This window comes from Siniperca chuatsi, linkage group LG15, assembly GCF_020085105.1.
Source record: "Siniperca chuatsi isolate FFG_IHB_CAS linkage group LG15, ASM2008510v1, whole genome shotgun sequence".
NCBI lineage: Eukaryota > Metazoa > Chordata > Actinopteri > Centrarchiformes > Sinipercidae > Siniperca > Siniperca chuatsi.
Genome location: NC_058056.1, coordinates 16,429,026 through 16,450,866, shown reverse-complemented (window position 1 = coordinate 16,450,866; position 21,841 = coordinate 16,429,026). Strand labels below are relative to the sequence as shown.

Genomic DNA, 21,841 nt, shown 5'->3' with positions numbered 1-21,841 from the left:
AGCCGAGCGGAGCGACACAGTGTGTGGGAAAGTTTGAATTTAAGCGTTGGTTTCGACCCGGACCTTTTTTTTCTTCCCACAAAGACAGTATTCATATATGAGACCACAAAAATACATTTGAAGACACAACCAGATGTTGAATAACAGATATGTTTTGATTTTTCCCTTAAGATTTGTGCAAGGAACGCCGAGTTCACAAATGTGGCTAGTTAGATTTAGACATAACCTACGAGTGCTTTTATTTTGAGCCCACACATGTCAAATATCCGGTTTTATCCTGGCTATTACTTGCTCACTTGACGCCTCTGAACCTCATCCATATGGTTCTAGATTAGATGTGGGAAATAAGAAATCTGTGCTGCTAGCTAACGTTTCACAGCTGTTGCCAGCGAGTGTAACGGCCGAAAAAGACGCGCGGTCCTCGGCTAAAGGATAACAGAACTGTCGGTAGATTCTAAACACTTTAAGGAGAAAGTTTACACTGAACGATTACTGCTGGTAGCCTTTTCGGACGTTTTCCGAAAACAATGCTCTCGTCTAAATAGCTGTCGTGGAGGTCGAGGATGGGCGCAGACGTGGATAAAACAGTCCCCAATGATGAGAGCAAAATTTCGCCGCAGAATGGGCACCAGAGTCCGGGCTCTGGATCCTGGATCTCCAAGGGGCTCTGGACTCTGCTCATAGTCGTTGCTGTCCCTCTTCTCGCTTTTGGGATCAAGTATTACCAAGATGCCCAGCTCATTAAACGTCATGTGAGATCCACACACACGTCTCATAATTTAGCAGTGATCTTAATTTAGTGTTGCTTTTATCTTGAACACAACTTAAGGAAATAAACGTGCATTAGGTGATATCATGCTGAGTAAATGCCAGTTTACTGTAAGATGCATGTCTGCATTAATAGAAAGTTTGCATTGACATTTTATGACCCTTTTTTATATTTCAATACTATTCTTCGAAAAATGTGTGTTCAGACAGAGTGAATATTTGTCAGACATCAGTCGCCACTAAATACCACATTTGCAGTTTTCCCACCCCATGGTGTTTTATTAGAGGGGGGTGGGTCTGTGCCACAACTTCTAAAATTCAACCTCTTGTTTTAATCCACACTTGTTTGGCTACAGAGAGTCTCCAGGTTTTTCTTGTACCTCCCAACCCCCCTTCCCTCCATTGTACAGGCGCTAGTAGGCACGCATCTGTCTGAGAAAGGGTGGTCTGACTGAAACACATGCTAGGAATCTGTGGCCTCTGGGCTGATCTTTATCCACACAGCACTTGATTTAGGTTGAATGTATTCTCTGACACCAGGGACAAAACACTATAGTAACGTGAACATATTTTATAAGATTATTATTCCTTAATGTAAGATCATGCATCTACAACAGTGTTTTTATCATTCCAGTTAATCATTTTCCTCAGTATATGTGTTTTATGCGATGAGATGGCTCACTGTCCTAGCTTTGATGCTGCATTGAAAATCCCTGAAGCATGTTAAAATGACAATAAGGATTAGTCTAACGCACGCTCCCCTCCGATAGGAAGAGAGTGTTCAAACCCTGGGTATCGAGGGGCTTTTTCTCTTCTCCTCCTTAGACACCGACCATGACCTTTATCTCAGTCCGGAGGAGTTTAAACCTATTGCTGAGAAACTCACAGGTACATCACGTTATCTTTCTCGCTGAATGTCCCATTTATTCGATACCTTCTCCTCTCTCACTGACAAAACTGTCAGTCTCGCCAGTCTCATTTAGCCCTACACTGACTCTGATCCCCGTGGCTTCCTCGCAGGAATTACACCCCCAGTGGATTTTGAGGAGGAAGTGAGCCATGACCCCAATGGAGAGACTTTGACCTTGGAGGCCAAAATGCAGCCTCTGCTGCTCGAGTCCATGACAAAAAGCAAGGATGGTTTCCTTGGGGTAAGACAAGACCAAACTATAGTAGTTAGATTGTCCTCTTTCCCTGGACTACTGTAAAGCCACAAAGCAATCACAGACAAGCCTGCACCAAGGCTTTTAAATAGTCACTGTGATTTCTGAAAGGTTGAACAAACATTTTTAAATAATCATCGCAGCAAAAATATTGGCATTAATACATTTTCTCTGTCTGAGTCTGAATGGTTACACAACCAAGAATTGAATCAACAATGATGTAGCAGAGAATTAACTTGTAATCATCTTAGACTGATTAAATTGTACCATTCATTTTCAGAAGAAGCACATCTTCTAGTTTTGACGAATTTTCTTATTTTAAGTTGATTTCATCCTGCTCTTGCAGGTGTCGCATAGCTCTCTGAGTGGGCTGCGCTCCTGGAAGAGTCCAGCAGTGCCATCTTCCTCCTTCTCTGCCAGCCAGTTCAGGGTCTTCTTGCCCCCAAAGAACAAGGTCGAAGTGGGAGACACGTGGTGGGTGATTCCTAGCGAGCTCAACATCTTCACCGGGTACCTGCCCAACAATCGTTACCACCCTCCCTCACCGAAGGGCAAAGAGGTATCCTAAAGACTCATTCCTCATCAACGTCAGACCGGGCTGAGACTTGGGATAATCATACTGTATATTGATAGCTGTTCTTCTCCCGCTGCAGGTTCTCATCCACTCCTTGCTGAGTATGTTCCACCCTCGGCCCTTCATCAAATCACGTTTTGCTCCTCAGGGCGCAGTCGCCTGCATTCGAGCCAGCAACGACTTTTATTATGACATCGTCTTCAGGTGAGGAGCAATTCAGGAAGAGACACAGAAGACCATAGTGGTGCTTTTTCTTTTTTTAGCCCATTAACTACATAATTATGTATACTTTACATTATTGCTGACTAATATCCAGAACATACTATGAATATTAATGGTAATGTCCTCCCTGGCAGGCAGCCATTGGTTTCAGTTTAATATCAGCATGCAGAGACTGATCCACCCCAGTGAGTCCACTTGACTTTTTTGTCAAAGTTACATTATCATTGCGTGCTAATGCAGTTGCAAGTACTGTAGTACCTCATACAAGGGTGAGATTTCAGAGTCAGCTGCAGAAGAGCTTTTTAATGCAAGAAACTGCCAAATCCATTCTATGCATTTCATGTTTGTTTATTTTTTGCCTACAGGTTTGACTTTCAGGCACCTTGTTCTGACATCATGCAGTAATTTTTAGCAGCAGCCTCAAATATCAGATTAACAAGATTATCAGATTTTTCACAACAGTCCTCACTCACAACTGTATTTCCATGTGACAGTAATGTAGCAAATATAAAGCTGTCTCATTTATAAACTATCTCAAAGTTTCAAGTCAGCTGTAGTGAAATAAAGCCTATGACTGCCTGGAAGGTTTGGAATCGATCTACAACTGATGGTTTGCTTTGGAAAATGGTCAGCTGTAATGTTAAATATACACAATGTGTGATAAAGAGGCTAGAAATGTACTTTTAAAAGGCTACACCAAGGCTTTCCTGTTACTTACTGACAGTAGAATACATTTTGAGCACATCTTGCGGTACAAACTACTCGTTCTGTTCACCTCTGCAGGATTCATGCAGAATTCCAGCTCAACGACGTTCCAGACTTTCCCTTCTGGTTCACGCCGGGGCAGTTCACCGGCAACATCCTTCTGTCTAAAGACGCATCTCATGTCCGCCACTTTCACCTCTACGTCCCCAGTGACCGGTAAATGCTTTAAACGCCACCTTTTATTTAACGCCAAACGTCACCTTTGTCACCCACTCAGCGTGTTGTTGTCAGCTACTGTAGCTCTAGTTTGACGTGTCCTGTTGTGTCCCAGGTCTCTGAATGTGGACATGGAGTGGCTATATGGGGCCAGTGAGAGCAGCAACATGGAGGTGGACATCGGATACCTGCCACAGGTACAGCTGCAGTGATTCACTGAAAGGACTACTGTCTCTATTACTTCATTTATGTGATATTCCAGCACTTCCTGTTCTTATCTTAGTGCAACCACATGATGGAGTGCCCCAGGTGTTCATTTTTCATTTCATGCTGATTTTAGTTCGAGGTCATTAAGGCAGTTTAAGCCAAAATAAGCTCATTCAGTACAATTACTCTTTCTTGGTGTCTTGTTTAAGGATTTTTGTGTTTTTAAATGTTTCCTGTCACTGTTTTGACTTACTGTTCTCATCACAGTGTGTCCTAATTTTGCAGTGTGACTAGTATTAATTTAAGTAACATTAAGCTTTGGTCCCATTCCCTTTTTACCTGGTTTTTGTTTGCTTCAATTAGTCCTGTACACATTGAAAATATACCTGTTTTCAGGCATTAAGTATTTTTGTGCCTCATTGAGCCATTTTCACTTTAAGCCTTTTTTAGTGTACAAGTGCCTAAAACAGATCAAATTTCACCGACTAATTTCCCAGAAATATTTTAAAGATTACAAAATCATTTAATTAAGATTTGTTTCCTCACAAATAAAAATGTCACAGCTTAAAGTATGTATTTTTTTTATGACAAATTGCACTGTATATGTATAAAAAGTTATTAATGTGTTTACAGTTAGAGCTGCAGTCCACAGGCCCGTCCACTCCCTCCATCATCGTGGACGAGGAGGGCAACATCATTGACAGTCGAGATGGCAGCACTGAGCCGATCCAGTTCGTCTTTGAGGACATCCACTGGACCTCAGAGATCAGCTGGCAAGATGCCGCTCGCCGCCTGGATGTCACCCTCTACCCCTTCAAGAAGGTAAGCATCCACGAAGTGTTTATTCAACACACTGTTGGCTGAAACACATCTGTTTCATTGTTCTTGTTGTGCTCTATTCCCAGGTGTCCTACCTGCCTTTTTCAGAAGCCTTTGAGCGAGCTGAAGCAGAGAATAAGCTGGTGCATTCCATTCTGCTTTGGGGAGCATTAGACGACCAGTCCTGCTGAGGTGGGATCATTAACATGTAGCTGATTTCACAGCATTGCACACTGTTTTTGTGCAAGACTGCACTTTCACTTTCCTTCAACAGTCAGTAAACTCAGGTTTCAGGCCACTGGCTTTGTATTGGAGCTTAGATACTTTAAAGTAAGGCATTCTTCCTTTTACAAATGAAAAGTTGAATTCATACGCAATAAAACGCTCATTTAGTTCAATTCCCTCAGCGGTTTTGCAGCTGCAGCCTTCTTTGGACTGGTATGACCAGTGGCCTGTTTTGACCAATGTTAGCTAATGTTAGCTGTGTTGCGCACATTACTGACTCACTTTGCTGACTTTATGACTCTTCTCCACTTGTGCTACTGCTACATTAGTTTAGCATTTTAGCTAAACTACTGTTTAGCATTTGGCATAATTCTGTTACGGTCCCTTGTTGCCACGGTGACCGCTGTTCAGCAAAAGTTCCATGTCTCACTTTAAAAGCAAAACCTTGTAGTCCTTGAAATAAAGCGTTTTGAATCTCTGTCTCCCCTCTGTCACACCTCTGCAGGTTCGGGGCGAACTCTCCGGGAGACCGTCCTGGAAAGTTCGCCCGTCCTGGCCCTGCTCAACCAGAGCTTCATAAGCAGCTGGTCTCTGGTCAGAGAGCTGGAGAACATGCAGGTGAGCTGCCAGGACAGAGCAACATTTTCAAATCTTAAGTATGCTGTACTTAATGTTTCTTCTCTTAAACAGGCTGATGAGCAGAACCCTGCGTTGAGTGAAAAGGCTCGATTACACCTGGAGAAGTACAACTTCCCTGTGGAGATGATGGTGGCACTGCCCAATGGAACTATTGTAAATATTTTACTCTTTTATCAGCGTACAAATTATGAAACATCCAGGAAATCATGTGTAGAAGCACACCCGTTGACATCAGTATTAAGGCAGTACATTTAAGCAAGTACAAGTCTAACAGTGGAACGTTTTAGGTTAAAATCACCTTTTGCTTGAGCAAAGTCAGGGGAAAAAATGTTTCATCCCAGTGGTACTTGCAGTATTTTATGTCCACTGTCATGACGCGATATTTATTGATGTTCATAATCTTCCATTTTTTTATGGGGGAAAAAAGTCAGACTAAAGGCTTTCATCTACCTCCCGTGTATGGCTTTAGGTCCATCACATCAATGCCAACTTCTTCCTGGACCAGACGGCCATGAAACCAGAGGAGGAAGGAGCAACTTTCAGCTTCTCTGGCGGGTTTGAGGACCCCTCCACATCCACTTATATCAGCTTCCTCAAGGAGGGGTTGGAGAAAGCCAAGGAGTATCTTGCAGAGTAATTTGTGTGTGTGAAGGAAATGATTCATTCCTCTGGGTAATGATCCAAGATAAGGAAAACCCTCCAACAATTATGTAGAGAAGCTTTCTCATCAGTGTTGGCAGCTGAAAAACGTTTTTTGCCTTCTGTCCTCTGTTACTATTTATTTGGGCGTCTCTCTTGGTCAGAAAGTTTTCTATACAGTATTTGTATTGTGACAAACAGTCCATATAAATGACCTACAGAGAAATATTGCTTCTCAAACCTAATGCTACTGTCTAGTAGGCCTATAGTATATTTTAATGAGATACAAAGGCCTTGCACACTGAGCAGGAATAAATATGTAAACACATTTCGATCTGCTCTCTCTGCTCATAGCTGCTGATTAATGTTGATATAAAATTTAGACAGAGGCCATTCCTAAGACAAATCACAAGTGCATCATAATGCACCAAAACATCCTGTATTTCTTCTTTTTATATCCTGGTGTTGCATGTGCAATATTTAATGAGTTTTCTGTGCTGCTGAGCGTACCCAGAGACGGGGCTGGTGCAGTTGTTGCCTTTTAGTTGTGCTTCAGCAGTTTGTGAAGACTTTGCCTGAAAGCTCTCTCTGGGCTGGGCGACGCCTGATGTTATTGCTGAGGCTGCTGGAGGGGAATACCCTTCTCTGACTCAGGGGACAAAAAGCAGCAGGAAAAACAGAACTGGACAGTGGCACATTAACGGATTAATTAACAGTTGTTTTCTTGTATTTTGAGTTTGAAACCAAATGTTGAATATCAATGCAGATTTTTCTGTTTCGAGGACGACGTGACCACACCAAAGAACTGTTTTTAATATGTACAGCGTGCAGCTAGAACAGCTGTTGAACAAAAAAAACATCCAGTAGGTTGCTTCCCACATCATATTTATGTTAACTCAATGGAACCAAATGGGTATGTGTTTGCAAAATTCGATTGCTGAACTGAGAGATGGGTACTGTTGTTATCCTCTTTTAGGCTCCAGTCAAAGTAATGTATTTGCTTGAGTCTTTAGCTAGACAAGAGGAAATCTTTGATGTTTGAAGAAAAAAAGATGACAATCTGGACCTACCATTAACTATTTTGTTTCACAATATGAAATAATTTTCACCTTTTCCAGTCGTCCAAAAAGAAATGTTTCCTCTTCAGGTCCTAGATTCTGTTTTTACTGTGAAACAGAGGAACACAGGGATCAGGAAAACTAGTTTGAAATAGTAACAGTGAAATCTGATAAATGAGAAGAACATTAAGTTGGAATGTGACGTGTCGCAAGATCATACACAGTCCACTCTGAGTGAAACATCTGACTGTTCGAAGCCTTTAGGGGGAAAACACTGTTATTCTGTAACCTACCAGTGCCATGTTTTTTCACAAAGGTAAAATAAAAACGTTTTTTTACTAATTGAATTGTGTTCTTTTTGGAAATATTTAGCACACACTGTACAGTTTAACAATCAATCATACAAACATATTTAGAGTTTACATTTTCACTTTGTGCTGATTTTTATTAACTAATCTACAAAGTAGAAGCAAAGTAGATCAAGCTTTCGGAGTGAGAGCATGTTACGGATACAGTTGAATGATTCAAAGTAATTCTCAAGCTTTTCTTTCAAGATCAAAAACCATAGTGGTCAATGAGTCAGCACTTGAAATGAAAAGAGTTCAGTAATAGTCATGAATGAGACTAAGATCCATTAGAAGTACAGATGAACTTCAATTGAGAAGCTTTTCTCAAAGTAGAGCTCCAAGTGTTCTTACATGATTACTTTCATTATTTCTGCTGTCTATGACACTAATTGATGAAAACCCCTAAAAATGATTGATATTTGTGGGCTATGCACATGCAGTTTTGGTTCAATAGAGAATCTATTCATAAGAACACCAATGTGTGTTTCAGACGTCCAGCATTAACTGAACACAGTTATATAAAAGTGGGGGCATGCATTACCTATGAAGACAGGTCTACCGTCATGTTCACATGATAAATGATGAGATATCATGAAGTTACTGATTCACATTAAGAGCAAAGTGCAGTCTCTGAGACTTGTAACCAACTCCATTCAAAAATGAGGATTTAAAAATCCAGTTTCATAACAATTCATGTCTGCTCAGGTCAGTTGAACTCGAAAGTCAAGCACAAAACAGTCCACCATTAATCCCCACTCTGGGACATTGAGCTGCTCAAGATCGGTTCACTAAAATCCACAGCAGTTAATCACATGGATAAATCCAGGAGTTTGTGGTTGATATTTTTTACATGGCTGTTACCACGAAATGAATGAGTGGCTGTATTTGTTTTTGCTCAGTGATAAATGCTGTCTTGATAAAGCTGATCAGCAGGGACGAAGTGAGTCAAAGAGAAACTCAGCGGTCGCTCGGCCTCTTCAGCTGAACGTCCACACCTCCAGCTCCATGACTCGGAAGTCGTCAGTTTCTGAGAGGCAGCAGTTATTGAAGGTGTAGCAGGGGCTGCTGCGACCCAGGTACAAATTCTCATCCACCCACAGACCAAAGTGACCACTGCAGAAAAAAAGAGAAAAGAAATGTCTATTTTTTATTTCTAATTTTTTTTTTTTACTTGTTTTGACGGAATTGTCTGTTTTTTCCCCACATATGCTGAATAGATTCCAGACAGAATAGAGGACATAAAACTGAATGCATTACCTGCCTCCACCAATTGCAAAGGAGTCCATGTCTCCTTTAATAAAAAAGGAGTTCTCTCCAGTCCATCTGAAGCACTGCAGGGAAAAGGCAGATTCAACTTACTCCCTTTTTAGTACCATTAATTCAGAAAGTGGATTGTGAAAAATTAAAAAAAAAAAAAATAATAATAATTCCATTTAATTAGAGCAATTTAAGGAAATTTATTAATGACTTTCTGACATTTTGACCTTACACAAAATGCAGAATCTGTGATGTTTAGAACATATTTTACAAATTGGCTGAACTAACAGAACTACAGTATCACTCTGGGGTTGTTAGGTGGCTTACCTTGAAGCGAGGATGCAACATGAAGAGGAATGTTTCTCCTGTGCCGTAGAACGTCTCACTGGGCCTCAGAGGGTGAGAGAGGAAGGCCCCGAATATCTGATGAAGGAAAGCCCCAAGAGACAGCAACAATAACAAAACAATTATTTAAACATTACAACATCTATAACTGATATTAGAGATAACATATGGTTTGTTTTACATCATCAAGCGCATCCTTGATGACAATAAGCACGGGGGAGTCTGTGGCACTGAGTTTTCTGTAGAGGGACTTGAGGCTGGAGCCGTGACGGGACGTACTGTAAGCCAGCTGCCAGGTGTGGCCCACTGTCCTGGGGGGAAGCTCCTTACATAGCTGAGAAAAGAGTAAAGGATGGGAGAAAAATGTAACAAAGCCGAGGAAGGAAGGAGCATAAATACGAACAGAGCCAGATCCTGACATCTAAATGTTAGGTACATAGCACTGTGTGTACACTACGAAGGGTATTTTAATGCTCCAAGGCCCAATGCCCCACTCTTCTACTCTTCTGCTCTGGACCCAGTTGCACCAGCTCTTCTGAATTTATCTTAGTGTAGTTGTAGCACAAGTGTTGTAAATTAAAACAGGCTGCACCACACAAACTGGTTCTTACATAGAGTTTAGCTGATAAATATTTAACCTCCTACCTCCCCGGTGTAGCTAACTGTTGAATAGCTGACTGAACCACCTGAAAAAACTAGCTTGCTAATATATAAGCTGTATAGAGTGAAGGGTATAACAGGTAATATAGATTATATTCAAGTAAAGTCAATTTTATTTATATAGCCCAAAATCACATCACAAATTTCCCTTAAAGGGCTTTACAATCTGTCCAGCAGACAACACTCTCTACCCTTAATTGGGGAAAAGGAGGAAACCTTACATATGGACACTTGATTGAAATGCTGTTTAATAATGATGCAAACAGCTGCAGGCTTCACTCTCAATCTGTGACAAAATAGTGTTTAAAATAACCTTAATTAACTAACATCATCACAGATTTGATGTAACTCAGGTATGCCTAGAATGTTAAAGAAACAGGGAAGAGCAATAACGTTACACTTAAATTGCATGACTACAGCTATTTCTGAGACACACATATTTCCCCATGTATGCATATATAAATAAGTCATACCTACATTCACAAACAACTGGCAGTTAAGTTTAATATATCACTTGGCTCCCTAAACCTGTGATCATTATATTTCTGGTGATATTAGTGTGGTTTGTTTACATAGTTGACTTTTGATTGGACAGCACTACAGATGTCTCCTAGTAACCAATTTATATATTACTAAAGTCTCAAAGTCCAATTGAAATCACAATTAGTCGTCCCTTTTGCAGTCCAAAATTCTGTCAATGTGACTTAACTCAAGTTTTTAGTAATAGTTTTTTTTTATTGTTAAAAGTAAGAAAAGGGTCTTTGGAGAAATATGAGAAAAGTTTTAATGGTGCAACATGATTTAGAAAATCACTATTTTGAAAGTAGCTAGTAGTTACTAAGAGCCCCGGAGACGTGTGTGATACTGTCTGTGGGTCACTCACCTCTCTGACATGTGAAGCTTCTAAAATGTGGCTCCTCTCTACGATATTATCGAGTCCTTCAGGGTTCCTGTCAATGACCAGGGTCGGCTTGTCCTCACTATCTTCCATCAACACCATCTGCAAAGAAACAGTTAATACATTCAAAACAAAACACAGCAGCCAGTTTGTTCTAGAACATCAGGAGGCATGATAACACATAATTTTTGTCTTTATTAAGAATCAAACGTTTCTTGTTGTCTTCTCTCCCGTGAGACTAAACACTCACCTCCCAGTCGTCCCCTGAGCTGCGGTGCCTCTGGAACACCTCTTCATCCTCCACCTCCTCCTCCTCCTCCTCCTCCTCCTCTTCCTCTTTGTCCTCAATAAGCACAAACTCCTCTTCGTCACGATCCGCCTCCCCCTCCTCCTCTCCCCCCTCAAGTATACACAAGTCTGGTCGACAGTGCGTAAGGTAGGCATACAGCTCGTCAGAGCTGCAGGGGGAAAAGAAGCAGTCGCTTGGACATGTTGAAATGACAAACAACCCCAACAGCTGTGTCAACACAGCAAGAAGAAACAAAACCAGGAGGAGACTGAGAAGCTTTTGAATGTAACTCATGCTTTTAATGTACTTTTATGAATATATTCTCAAATCAGTAATTCTCCTGTGACTGAGGTAGTGTTGTACTCAGCAGCTTTTGAAAAGGAAAATTACAAAAGCCTCATAAGGATTTTAAATAAAGTTTTCTAAAAAAAAAAGAGGTCACTTTAGAGAGGATCATTCAGTTAGAGAAGAACTGGTTGGTAGGGTGTAATATTTATATAACAGCAGTGGAAGAAGATGTAGGTAATTTAAGTAAACATAACAATACTACACTATAAAAATACTCCATTACAAGTAGAGGTCCTGCATTCAAAATGTAACTTTCAAAAGTATTGGCAACTAAAGTGTACTTAAAGTATCAAAAGTAAATGTACTACTCATTAAGCAGAATGGACCTTGTCAGTGTTATATTATTATATAATTGGATCACTATTATTATTGATGCATCAACATGTGAACAGTGATTTAGTGTTTTAGTGGGCTGAGGTGGATTTAATAGATTGTTGGGTGGTTTGATCCACTAAAGTGAATCATTTTTGTAAACCGATCATGTTTTGTAGATAAAATCTTAAATCTAAAAAGTAACAAGTACCTAGTAGTTGTGAATTATATGTAGTGGAGTTAAAAGTACAATATTTGCCTCTGAAATGTAGTGGAATACAAGTATAAAGTCACATAAAATATAAATACTCAAGTATTGAGTATTTATATTTAAATAATACTCAAGTATAAAGTAACAACACTGTTAAATAGTTACTGCTATTTTGGATGCCTTACTTGCCCTTTCACAGAGATCATATGTAACTAACTGTTGACAGATTTATTTTCAAAAGAGCTACCTTTGTACTTTCACTGTAGTCAAGGTAATGTTTATGTTTTATAATGTTTACTGAGTGACAAAATATAAGTTGACAGAGAAAGTAAATATACAACTGAAGAGACCAGTTTGAGGATGAAAACAGTTGTATAATGTCTTCTTTGGCGCTGGAGGAGCTTTCCAAAGTTTGAAGAAAATAACCCTGATGATGTCACATTGATGTCATCAGGGATATTTTGGCTTGGGCTTGAGACGTAAAGCTTTTAACAGCAAACCTGAATTACAAACTGCATGTGTGGGGTTTGAATGAAGATTATTTGAATGAAGTATTTAGGGGGTGGAGAGTCTAATGAAAGATGTTACTGAGTTGCATTATGGGAAATGCAGGATCCAGTGTTTTTGGAGCTTTACCCATACTAGGGACTAAAAACCAACTGCACCCCTTTAAATCTCAGGTTCATGTACATTTATCTGCCATTAGTTACTGTACCTGTCTTGTGAGAGGGCAAGCCAGGAATCCCTTTGGGGTAAAGTTTTGGCCGACCCCAGCTGAAGGCCTCCTACACCCTTTTTCTTTCCTGCAGATGGCTGAGCCCGCAGCCGCACAAACATCAGCCTGCCAGGACTACCTGCTGATGACTTCAGAGGCACTGAAAGTAAACAGAGAACAAGAGTTGAGCTGTGGTGAAGAAAATGAAAACAAGAAAGTAAACCATCTCTCAGACAGATCGTGTCGTTTGTACCTGCAGCCTGACTCTTCACAGAGGTGTGCAGTGGCTCCGTCTTCACTTTACTCGCCGCCTCTTGACCTCCACAGCAGAAGGTAGCAGCACTGCTCAGGACAGCTACTCCCAGGACGCCTACAGACGCCTCTGACAGTACCTCCAGCGGGCTGCTATCAAGCGTCCCCTCGGCCTCTGCCATGTCTCTGCTCTCTGCCTCCTCCTCCCCAGAAACCTCTTTGGTCAGGCTCAGAGCCAGACTGGACAAGTCGAACGGAGCCGCAGACACCAGAGCTGGGATTGACTCCCCCTTTTGGTTTGGAAAGCCACCTGCTCGCCTTTTGGCTGTTTTCAACTTCTGGAAAATTTTCTTTCCTTTTCTCCTAATAAGAAATGAATCAAAAAACTCTTGTAATCTGAGTCTGTGTGTGTGTTTGTGTTGTTTAGTAACAGTGAATCATTGCTGACCTCTGCTGGGACGTGTTGAAGTGAACATGTGAGATGTCAGAGAAGAAGGAGACAGATGCCAGACTGTCAACAGAGCACGACAGGAGGTATTCCTCACAACCATGTTCCTTCACCAGAGGCTGTGTCTTACACGGGTCAAAGAAGATCTTATTAGAAGTCACCAACAGGATGCCTGAAACCACACCCTAACAGAGAGAGATAGGATATGTTGAGGTTAGCCTACAAATGTCTGCAGGTGTAGAAAATGGAGATCTGACGCAAGTGCTGTTCACACCCACCTTACGGTCTGTGATGTAGCGACAAAACAGTTTGAGGTACTGCATGGCCTCTGGTCCCTCTCCCTGGCAGCATTCTGGTGGCAGAGCCAATAAGCAGAGCTGTCCATCAGGCATCGGCACCGCCTCCACATCCTGTCAGCATCACATATTGTATCAGTGTTAACAACAAAATATGCCTTATTATAAAATAACAGCTGAAATTATTAGTCTGGAACAATTTTAAAAAATTATTAACCATTTAAATTTTACTAGTTCTAGCTTCACAAATGTAAATATTTGCTGATTTTATTTTTTTTATCATAATAAACTGAATATATTTGGGTTTTGGATTGTTAGTTGGACTAAACAAGCATTTCACATAAATGAAATTGGGCTTGGACATTTTGTTTTTAGTATTTTCTGTTGTTTTATACACCAAATGATTAATCAAAAAAATTATCGGCAGATTAATCAATAATGAAAATAATTGTTAGTTGCAGCCCTATATAAAATTGCAATATACAAATCAAGCTAGCAATGCAACTGTAGCCCAAACGATGAAAACACGTCTTATCTCCATTCATAAAAAGCTCCATAATTTCATGCGTATGTGCAGAAAAGATGTGAAACTAAAGCTAAAGTCAACTTTATTATATTTCTGTAAATGTAGTCCCTAACATACAATTTTCAACTGTCAGAGTTTGATGCTTACTTGTTTGCAGTCTGCACTCAGTGCCGTCATGTTTTGAATTAAATGAATGACTGATACCTTTATTGCCCCTAGGGGAATTTGCTTTGCACAGAGCATAAAAGAACATCAACAACGATACATGGCAGCACATAATATAACATAAAACATAAGCATATCAGTGTATATATGTATATAAGCAGTATCATTTTGGGAAAGTTCAAGAAAGTGCCAAATTCAGATCATGTGATCAGAGCTTGTTAAGTAGCTGGGTGCTGCGTGGGACAAAGGATGTGATGCCTCTTTTAGTCCGCATCCTGGGCATGCTATACCTTCGCCCTGAAGATAAAAGTGCATATTCAGACCATAGAGAGTGCAGTGGATCTGCTATGATCTTGTGAGCTAAATTTATGGTATACTGGTCTGTCGTGTAAGTAATACTGCACACTGGTTCCTCAGTTATCTTGCCACCCAGTTTGACAACCCTGTCCAGTTTGTTCTTGTTTTGTACAGACAGTGCCCCCCACAAACACTGAATGCAAAAGGTCAATAAGGTCTTGTAAAACAGTGTCACTATGTCTTGTTTTGTTCTGTTCATTTGATCCATTATAAAACCTCCTCGGCTCATTTTTCTTCACCACAGCTAATAACTGTCTAATAACTGGAAAAAAGGAAGGTGATCCCATTAAGATGAGCAGACACTAATGTCATACAATCTGTTTAGCAACAAAGATATCTCTGTTCTGTTTTTTTTTGCAATTGATTCCTTTCTTTTTATATAATAGATTATTTTTTCATTACAAGTAAAAGTCCTGCATTCAAAATCCTACTTAAGTAAAAGTGCAGAAGTATTTTCAGAACAATGTTCCTAAAGTATTAAAGTTCATTATGCAGTAAAATGTCACCTGTGACTCATATACTATTATATATTACATTATTAGATTGTTAATACTGATGCATCAATGTGTAAGCAGCATTTTACTGTTGGAGCTGGCTGAGATGGAGCTAGTTTATTTACTTTATATGCAGTTAGGTAGTTTACTCTACTGTTTCCCAACCTAGGGGTCAGGTCCCTCCAAGAGTCATAATAATAATAAGGGGTTGTCAGATAATGAATGGGGTAGAAAAGAAGAAATAAGTTCTGCTACACAAATTTGTGAAATAATGGATTCATTTGACCTCTAGTTATTCAAATGAAACCATTTGAGAAGTTTAAAAGGGAAAATGGTTAAAATGGTTGGAAACCACTGATTTAATGTTTATCACTGTAATGTATTTTAGCAGCATATCGTGTTTTTTTTTTTTAATTTAAAATCTTACAAAGCCCTATTCCTAAAATCTTAATATGAAAAATAACTAGTAACTACAGCTGTCAAACAAATGTAGTGGAGTAAAAAGTACAATATTTCCCTCTGAAATGTATTAGAGTTGAAGTATAAAGTAGCATAAAATGTACAGTATTTGAGTAAATCTACTTAGTTACTTTTCAACACTGCTCTTCACTTCAATTACACATATATGTTATAAAACAACGCAAAAGGAGTGCTTTCTAAATTGCGTAATGTGCAGTAAAGGAAGTTATGTTTTTCCACTCACCAGTAGTTTGTCATATTCTGCCTCTGGTGAGGGGGAATGAGGTTGAGCAGCGAGTGTATCCAAAGACTCTGGATCCGCCTCCACTTCTCGCTTCGGGTTAGGGTAAGAGTTCAGTTCTGGCTGAGATGATCTTTGACTGGTGGAAGTGTTTTTTTCCTTCGGTACGACCACCTGCTTCAGAATGGAAGCCATGATAAGAATAGCTCTGACGCTGAAATAGACACTGTATAACCCATGGACAAGAGTGACAACTTCCTCTTTCTGCAGGCCTGTTTTCCCCACTTCTCTTTATAATCACAGTGAGGGTTGTAGATGAAAAGCTGATTTTTACAGCTACAACATATTAAAATTACATTAAAATGACAGTGAGTAAAGAGTACACGTTGCATATTATCAGTCTAGGTTTCAGGGTGCGGTATTGACTGCCTGAATGGGTTTACAATGGAGCAACACACTTCCTGCCTAAAGCTAAATCTTTGCAGCTGAAGTTGTAGGCAGAGAGGGGAAATATCTTGTCTTGCAATGCAAATCCAGTCAACAACAGCAGGCAAAAAAACAGTGTCATCATTTTACACACGTAATACACACACTTTAGTGCATCAGGCCCCATCATGTGCTTACAGCTGACTCCTACCTCTCTAGAGATGAGGGTAGCAGATGAGAAGGGTAAATTTGAAGAGGAATGGGAGGGACAGTGGCCAGTTTTTCCCTCTTCTGCTGAGGATGTACCGTTACTGTTGAACTGAGATGAGACGCTGAACACTGTGTCCCCAGAGAGACCCTAAAACACAAAAAAATCTGATCACACACCAGATCTCAAGGAGTAATTCTTTATTCATGCGTAAGATAATTCAGTTTGTTTTGGAGTGAACAACGTATTTTGTATCCATCTTCAGAACTGCACTCTACGAGCACACTGTGGAAGAAATGCAGGAGTGATTAAACTCTACTGTTCGTTTTTAATGCAGGACAGGACAATATCGAAGTGCTCTGCTAACCGCTAGTTTACTATAATTACGGACTCAAATACCCACTGCAATTTGTTGTGCAGGTCTCACTGCGTGCTTCCACTCTAAATCAGCTCAAACATTTGCGAATCAGATCAGATTGGACGTGAACTTGTGAATAAAATATATTACTGTTTGCGAGTAAGTTCAAGAGCTGAAACAGTGGGAGTGAAGCATCACTTCCACAACTGTCATGCACTGACTGATGAATCCATTGACCTAAATTAGATTACTGCAGCCTGACAGATGATGTGACCACAGGAAAAACGGTGGGCTTTTGTGTGGGTGTGAGTGTGTGGATGTGTCTGTGCATGTGCTGCTTTGTGTAGGCATAAACTATGTGTGTTTGTGTGTATGAAAATGGATGAAAAAAAAGAAGCTGCAAATGGTTAATGACTTGAAGGAGGAGAAGAAGGAGAAAAAAGAAGAAGAAGGGATACATTTCCAAGCAAAGGTGAAACAAATCAGACTAGAGCACTTAGTAATATGTACTAACGTCCTTTCCAGATTCATGATAACACAGACGATCACAGACAGACAGAAAGATCAACACTATTCATACTTAACAGCTCAGCAGCAAAATCAGAAACCAGCTGACAAATACCTTAGAATAAACGACTGAATATACATTCCTCTGGCTGTATTTGTTGTAGAGACTCTGAAACAGACTCTGTTTTCCCATGGCGTTTGAGAACGGCTCTGACATCTCTGAACCTTGGACGCTCTTTATCAAACTCTTTCAAGACCATAAATTGTGAAACCAATTACCAGCTGCAACATGCTTGCTCCAACACACTTAACCAGATGACTTATAGATGCAGAGATAAATCCATTATCGGTCTGTCCAATTTCCCAATTCTTATCTTACCTGTTCCACAGCTGAGTTCCTTAATGCATGCAAGAAGTACAATAAAGTCTGAAAAGTCAAAAACAAAAACATGCGACTCACCCTGCTGCTTGTGCTGTCATCTGGCGGTCCATCCACATGCTCTTGCTTCATTGCAGCATTGTTTAGATCCCATGAAGTCCCTGTGAGCCAAACAAAATCAACTTCTGTCATGCCTTGTGACAAAAGATCCTGAGCACAGCACAAGTATGAGGAAGCAGAGCCTCATCACCACTTCCTAACTGGATTAATAAACTACAGGGTATATGCCTGCCATTCCTCTCTGTATGAAAATTACTTTATGCAAAGTTATGTTGTGTGCCATGTTGGCACACATCGCTCAGTGTGAGGATTATAAAATGTAAATTCAAGCTGGTGGTCATCTCAGAGACACTTCTTTGCCTCTGCTTGATGCAAACAGCCCGCTCCCTGCCCGGGGATATCAAACACTGCAGGAGCACCTTGCAGGTAGTACTGCCGCAGTTTGGGGTTTCTGATGTGGGGAATGTGGTTCAGAGGCCGGCCCACAATGGGTTGGTGCTGACGCTGGCTGCTGGCTGCAGGTTCCAGCATCACTCGGGGTTGAGTCTCCCAGGGCCGCTTAGCGAACTGTGGAGGCTGAGAGACGCCAGGAGGGAGCTTGGAACCCAGTCTGAGAGAGAGAGCAGAAAAAACAGAAAAATTGCCAATTACCATTACACTTTATTTAAGTAGGTTACACATCTGCACACACATATAGTCTGAGTTTACTCTAAAAAACACTGAAAGTATGTCATAACTAACTCAGTGCATGCTCCTAACAGTGTTTAAAAGGTAAAAAGTCACCCTCTAACAGAATTTACATTTGGGTTGCAACTAACTATTATTTTTGTTATCGATTAGTCTGTCGATTACAGTCAATTAATCGTTAGTTGCACACACATTTTCTGTCGATCGACTTATTGTTAAAGCGCTAATTTAGATTGTGTTATTATAGTGATTTGGGGCACAAACACAAACAAATGCCTCCTCAAGACCCACTGCTCTGCTATACACAGGTATATCTTATCACTGTTATGCAGATGATATATTATACATCTCTTTTAAACCGCAAAACATTTTCTTCAGCTTAATGCTGATAAAACAGAGGTCCTTATCTGTGTTGGTGCCGGAACGCCACGGTTCTTTCTCCTCATCTGTTAAATCCATACTTTTTTTTTTATTTGACCAGGCACTATCTCTTGAAAAGCATTCAAAGTGTTTGATGTGTTCCTGTTTTTTTCCAGAAGAGGAATTTTGCTAAACTTAACCTACTGTGTCTCAAGCTGAGATGGAGATGATTATTCATGCTTTTATTTCATCCCGTCTAGTCTATTCAGATCTTCAAAAAGGTCTCATGTGACTCCAATCTGGATTTCTTTACACAGGTGCTAAATAAATAAACTTTACATACTTATTTACTGTAAGTTAATGATGTCATCAGGTGACATTTTGTAGTTATAGCTCACTGACAATGAATTAGTGACCAAATCAAAGAATTTTAGTTTGAGATATTCAATCCAAATAGGTTTTATTTTAATGTCCTCCTATTCCATTAAAATCACTATATGATTTCACTGGAATCATTTGGAGATTGTATCATAGGATTTATATTCACTGTTTATGAAGAAGCTACTAGATTTCTTTATTGATGACATGATCTCTACAGTCTCTGCTACAGGTTTAAACTCATGAATGGCTACTGTGGGTGTATAATACTACAGAAACAACATCTAAATTATGTTTGTGATTATTTTAATTAGTCAGAAATAGTCAAAAATTGCCATCACAATATCATGGAAACTGAAGGTGGCATCTTCAAATTGCTTGGTTTGTGTAACAAACAGTCAAAACCCCAAAGATATTCAATTTAGTGTCACATAAGACAGAGAAAAGCAGCAGATGCACACATTTCAAAAGCTGGAACCAGGGAAATCTTCAATCTCAGTTATGAAAACTGCAAATTAATTTTCTGCCAGTCGTGGTGGTGGATTTTCCCTTTAATTGCAGGGATTCAAAGGTTTGTTGTTTAGAGCATTTGAAGTGTGAATGGCTGTATAGAGCAGCGCTCACAGTCTGATCAGAGTTATTTATAGGGGAGTGGGAGTCGTCTGCGTGATGGCCAGGGAAGTGAGTTCTTGGCAACATGCTGCAGCTCTCACCCACATGATGGAGTCCTTCAGTGACAGTGGATGAAAATGTGCATTCTGTGCTAAAAAATCCTTTATGTATTGTAGTCTGGCATGACACCTGCTTAGTGGTAATCTGGACATGTTACCCTTCTTATGAAATTAATAAAATAATGAAAGAGTGAATTGTAGCATGCTTAAATCTGAGTAGGAAATGCCAGCCAAACTTGTCACATGTCCACTTGGAGCTTTCCCCTTTGTTTTCTTTCCAGTAATCCATGTATTTAGAGGCCTGACCTGGTCTTGACGTTGCCAAAGTAGCTGGTCCTGGTCTTGTCCCTCTGGGGCTCGTGGTCCATGGCTCCTAGAGTCTCGGGCCTCCTCACAGACTGAGCCATTTTCTGTGGGGGGGTTTGTCTGATGTTGGCAGCGGTGGCAGTTGCAGAGGGATGAGGGGCTCAGCTGGCATCCTTCCTCCTCCTTTTATTCCCCATACCTACTTTTTAACCCAGTTACAGCACCTACACAAGACAGTAAGTCATAAAATGTGGGCTGATTTTACAGATGTCTAGGCAGAGGGAGGGAAAAGGGATAGTAAAGGTTCTACCTGCAGCCACCCCCCATAAGGCCCCCATAAGGAAGTGAGCTAGACATTTAACAGTGTAATGGAGCCAGCACTCATTTTAAATTGTCAATCAGTCCATATATTGTGGATGATGAGTGTGACTAGCTTAATATTTCATATTTCTATAATAATGTGAAGTAAAATATTATTATATATCAATATGATGCTTCTTAAATGGATCACTGTATTTCCTGGCTCTTAGCAGTGTACAGCTGTATTTAGACATTACCTAACACTATGTTCATATCATGACATAGGAATGCATCTGGCTACATCCTGCAAAAGCCTAATTTCGGCAACTCATGACACATCCCTTTGGGTGGTGATGTGTCAGTCATCTCTGAATTAACAGCAACAACAGGATTAGCCTTACTTGATCCTGCATCCTTCAAGAGCTCCTGACATATGTCAGTCATATGGTTTTTAAAAATGATCACAATTTGCTTCCTGTAAAGGCTGGCAATGATCACCCATGGAGGAAGTAAGCATTTTAGACGACATTACAGAATGATCGAGACTGCTGCTATAGCAGAAAGAAATATTACATCAGCAGGTCTTATAGAGATGAAGAACTCAAAAGAGCATCAGGTAAACTTAGCGGTATCTTTACTGACCTGTGTCTTGTTCAGGGATGGAGACGGGTGGCGGTCATGTGAACGCGTCTTCATATTGCAGTGTGATGATATCACTGCAGACAGCAGTAACAAGTTCAATATTCAAGCTCCGCCCAGTGCTTAAAGGGCCGTCGCGCCGATTGTCAAGATAGTTCTGCCCCCCCGGCCGGCAGGCAACAGCGAAAGCGGAAGTGGATAGGGGTGATACATCTTGTGTTGTCAGACATCTTATCTCAAAATTCCCCTCAGAGCTCGTGAAGAACTGAAAATATTTGCTGACCCCGAGGACCCCTTTCTTTTTTATTTATTTAATCATGAGTTATTTATTAATTTTTATATTATTTTGTATATTGTAGTGTTATTTATTATCATTAGTTTTATCCCATATTATTTCTGTCTTATGTAATGTGCCTTGTTCGCTAACATAGTTGTATCTTTTTTCTGCGTCTTGATGTTTATAAATTTATATTTTTTTTGCAATTAAAAAGAAAAACATAATATAGAGAGATATTTTCAGAAGCATCTTATAGTTGTTGCTAAGGGGTCAAATTAATATTTATTTTGTTTTACTTAAAAGTAACTGGAAAACAAGTAGCAGCAAAAAAATAAATAAATAAATCCTTCCCTGCACACTTATTCCGAAGCTTAAATGCTTTAAAATAATATCATGATATCACTGTGATATTTTAACACATAAGGAAGTG

At 40.1% G+C, this 21,841-nt stretch overlaps 2 protein-coding genes across 4 annotated transcripts; one reads left to right on the top strand and one right to left on the bottom strand.

The window, feature by feature from the left end:
• The first annotated feature begins 193 nt into the window (after window positions 1–193).
• On the top strand, window positions 194–7,577 carry selenon (selenoprotein N). Its single transcript, XM_044166820.1, has 12 exons — window positions 194–752; window positions 1,539–1,656; window positions 1,789–1,919; window positions 2,278–2,490; window positions 2,585–2,709; window positions 3,511–3,648; window positions 3,764–3,845; window positions 4,489–4,677; window positions 4,761–4,866; window positions 5,405–5,517; window positions 5,590–5,691; window positions 6,008–7,577. Exons 1-12 carry the CDS (start codon window positions 564–566, stop codon window positions 6,173–6,175), a joined length of 1,674 nt encoding a protein of 557 aa, XP_044022755.1. The 5' UTR covers window positions 194–563; the 3' UTR covers window positions 6,176–7,577.
• Window positions 7,578–7,653: 76 nt separating this feature from the next.
• On the bottom strand, window positions 7,654–21,269 carry si:ch211-15d5.11 (oxidation resistance protein 1). Of its 3 annotated transcripts, none has more exons than XM_044166818.1 (16): window positions 21,138–21,269; window positions 20,196–20,419; window positions 18,213–18,403; window positions 17,815–17,894; window positions 16,493–16,639; window positions 15,859–16,029; window positions 13,596–13,727; window positions 13,318–13,502; window positions 12,871–13,232; window positions 12,618–12,777; window positions 10,993–11,200; window positions 10,728–10,844; window positions 9,366–9,518; window positions 9,167–9,262; window positions 8,840–8,913; window positions 7,654–8,695 (listed from the first exon to the last, which is right to left on the bottom strand). In XM_044166818.1, the coding sequence occupies exons 2-16, from the start codon at window positions 20,294–20,296 to the stop codon at window positions 8,560–8,562; spliced, it is 2,313 nt and encodes a 770-aa protein (XP_044022753.1). In that variant the 5' UTR covers window positions 20,297–20,419; window positions 21,138–21,269; the 3' UTR covers window positions 7,654–8,559. The 3 variants fall into 3 exon arrangements, with proteins under 3 accessions (XP_044022753.1, XP_044022752.1, XP_044022754.1); XM_044166817.1 differs by having other exon boundaries at window positions 15,859–16,032; window positions 21,138–21,268; XM_044166819.1 differs by lacking the exons at window positions 17,815–17,894; window positions 18,213–18,403; window positions 20,196–20,419; window positions 21,138–21,269 and adding an exon at window positions 17,470–17,591 and having other exon boundaries at window positions 15,859–16,032.
• Window positions 21,270–21,841: the final 572 nt, after the last annotated feature.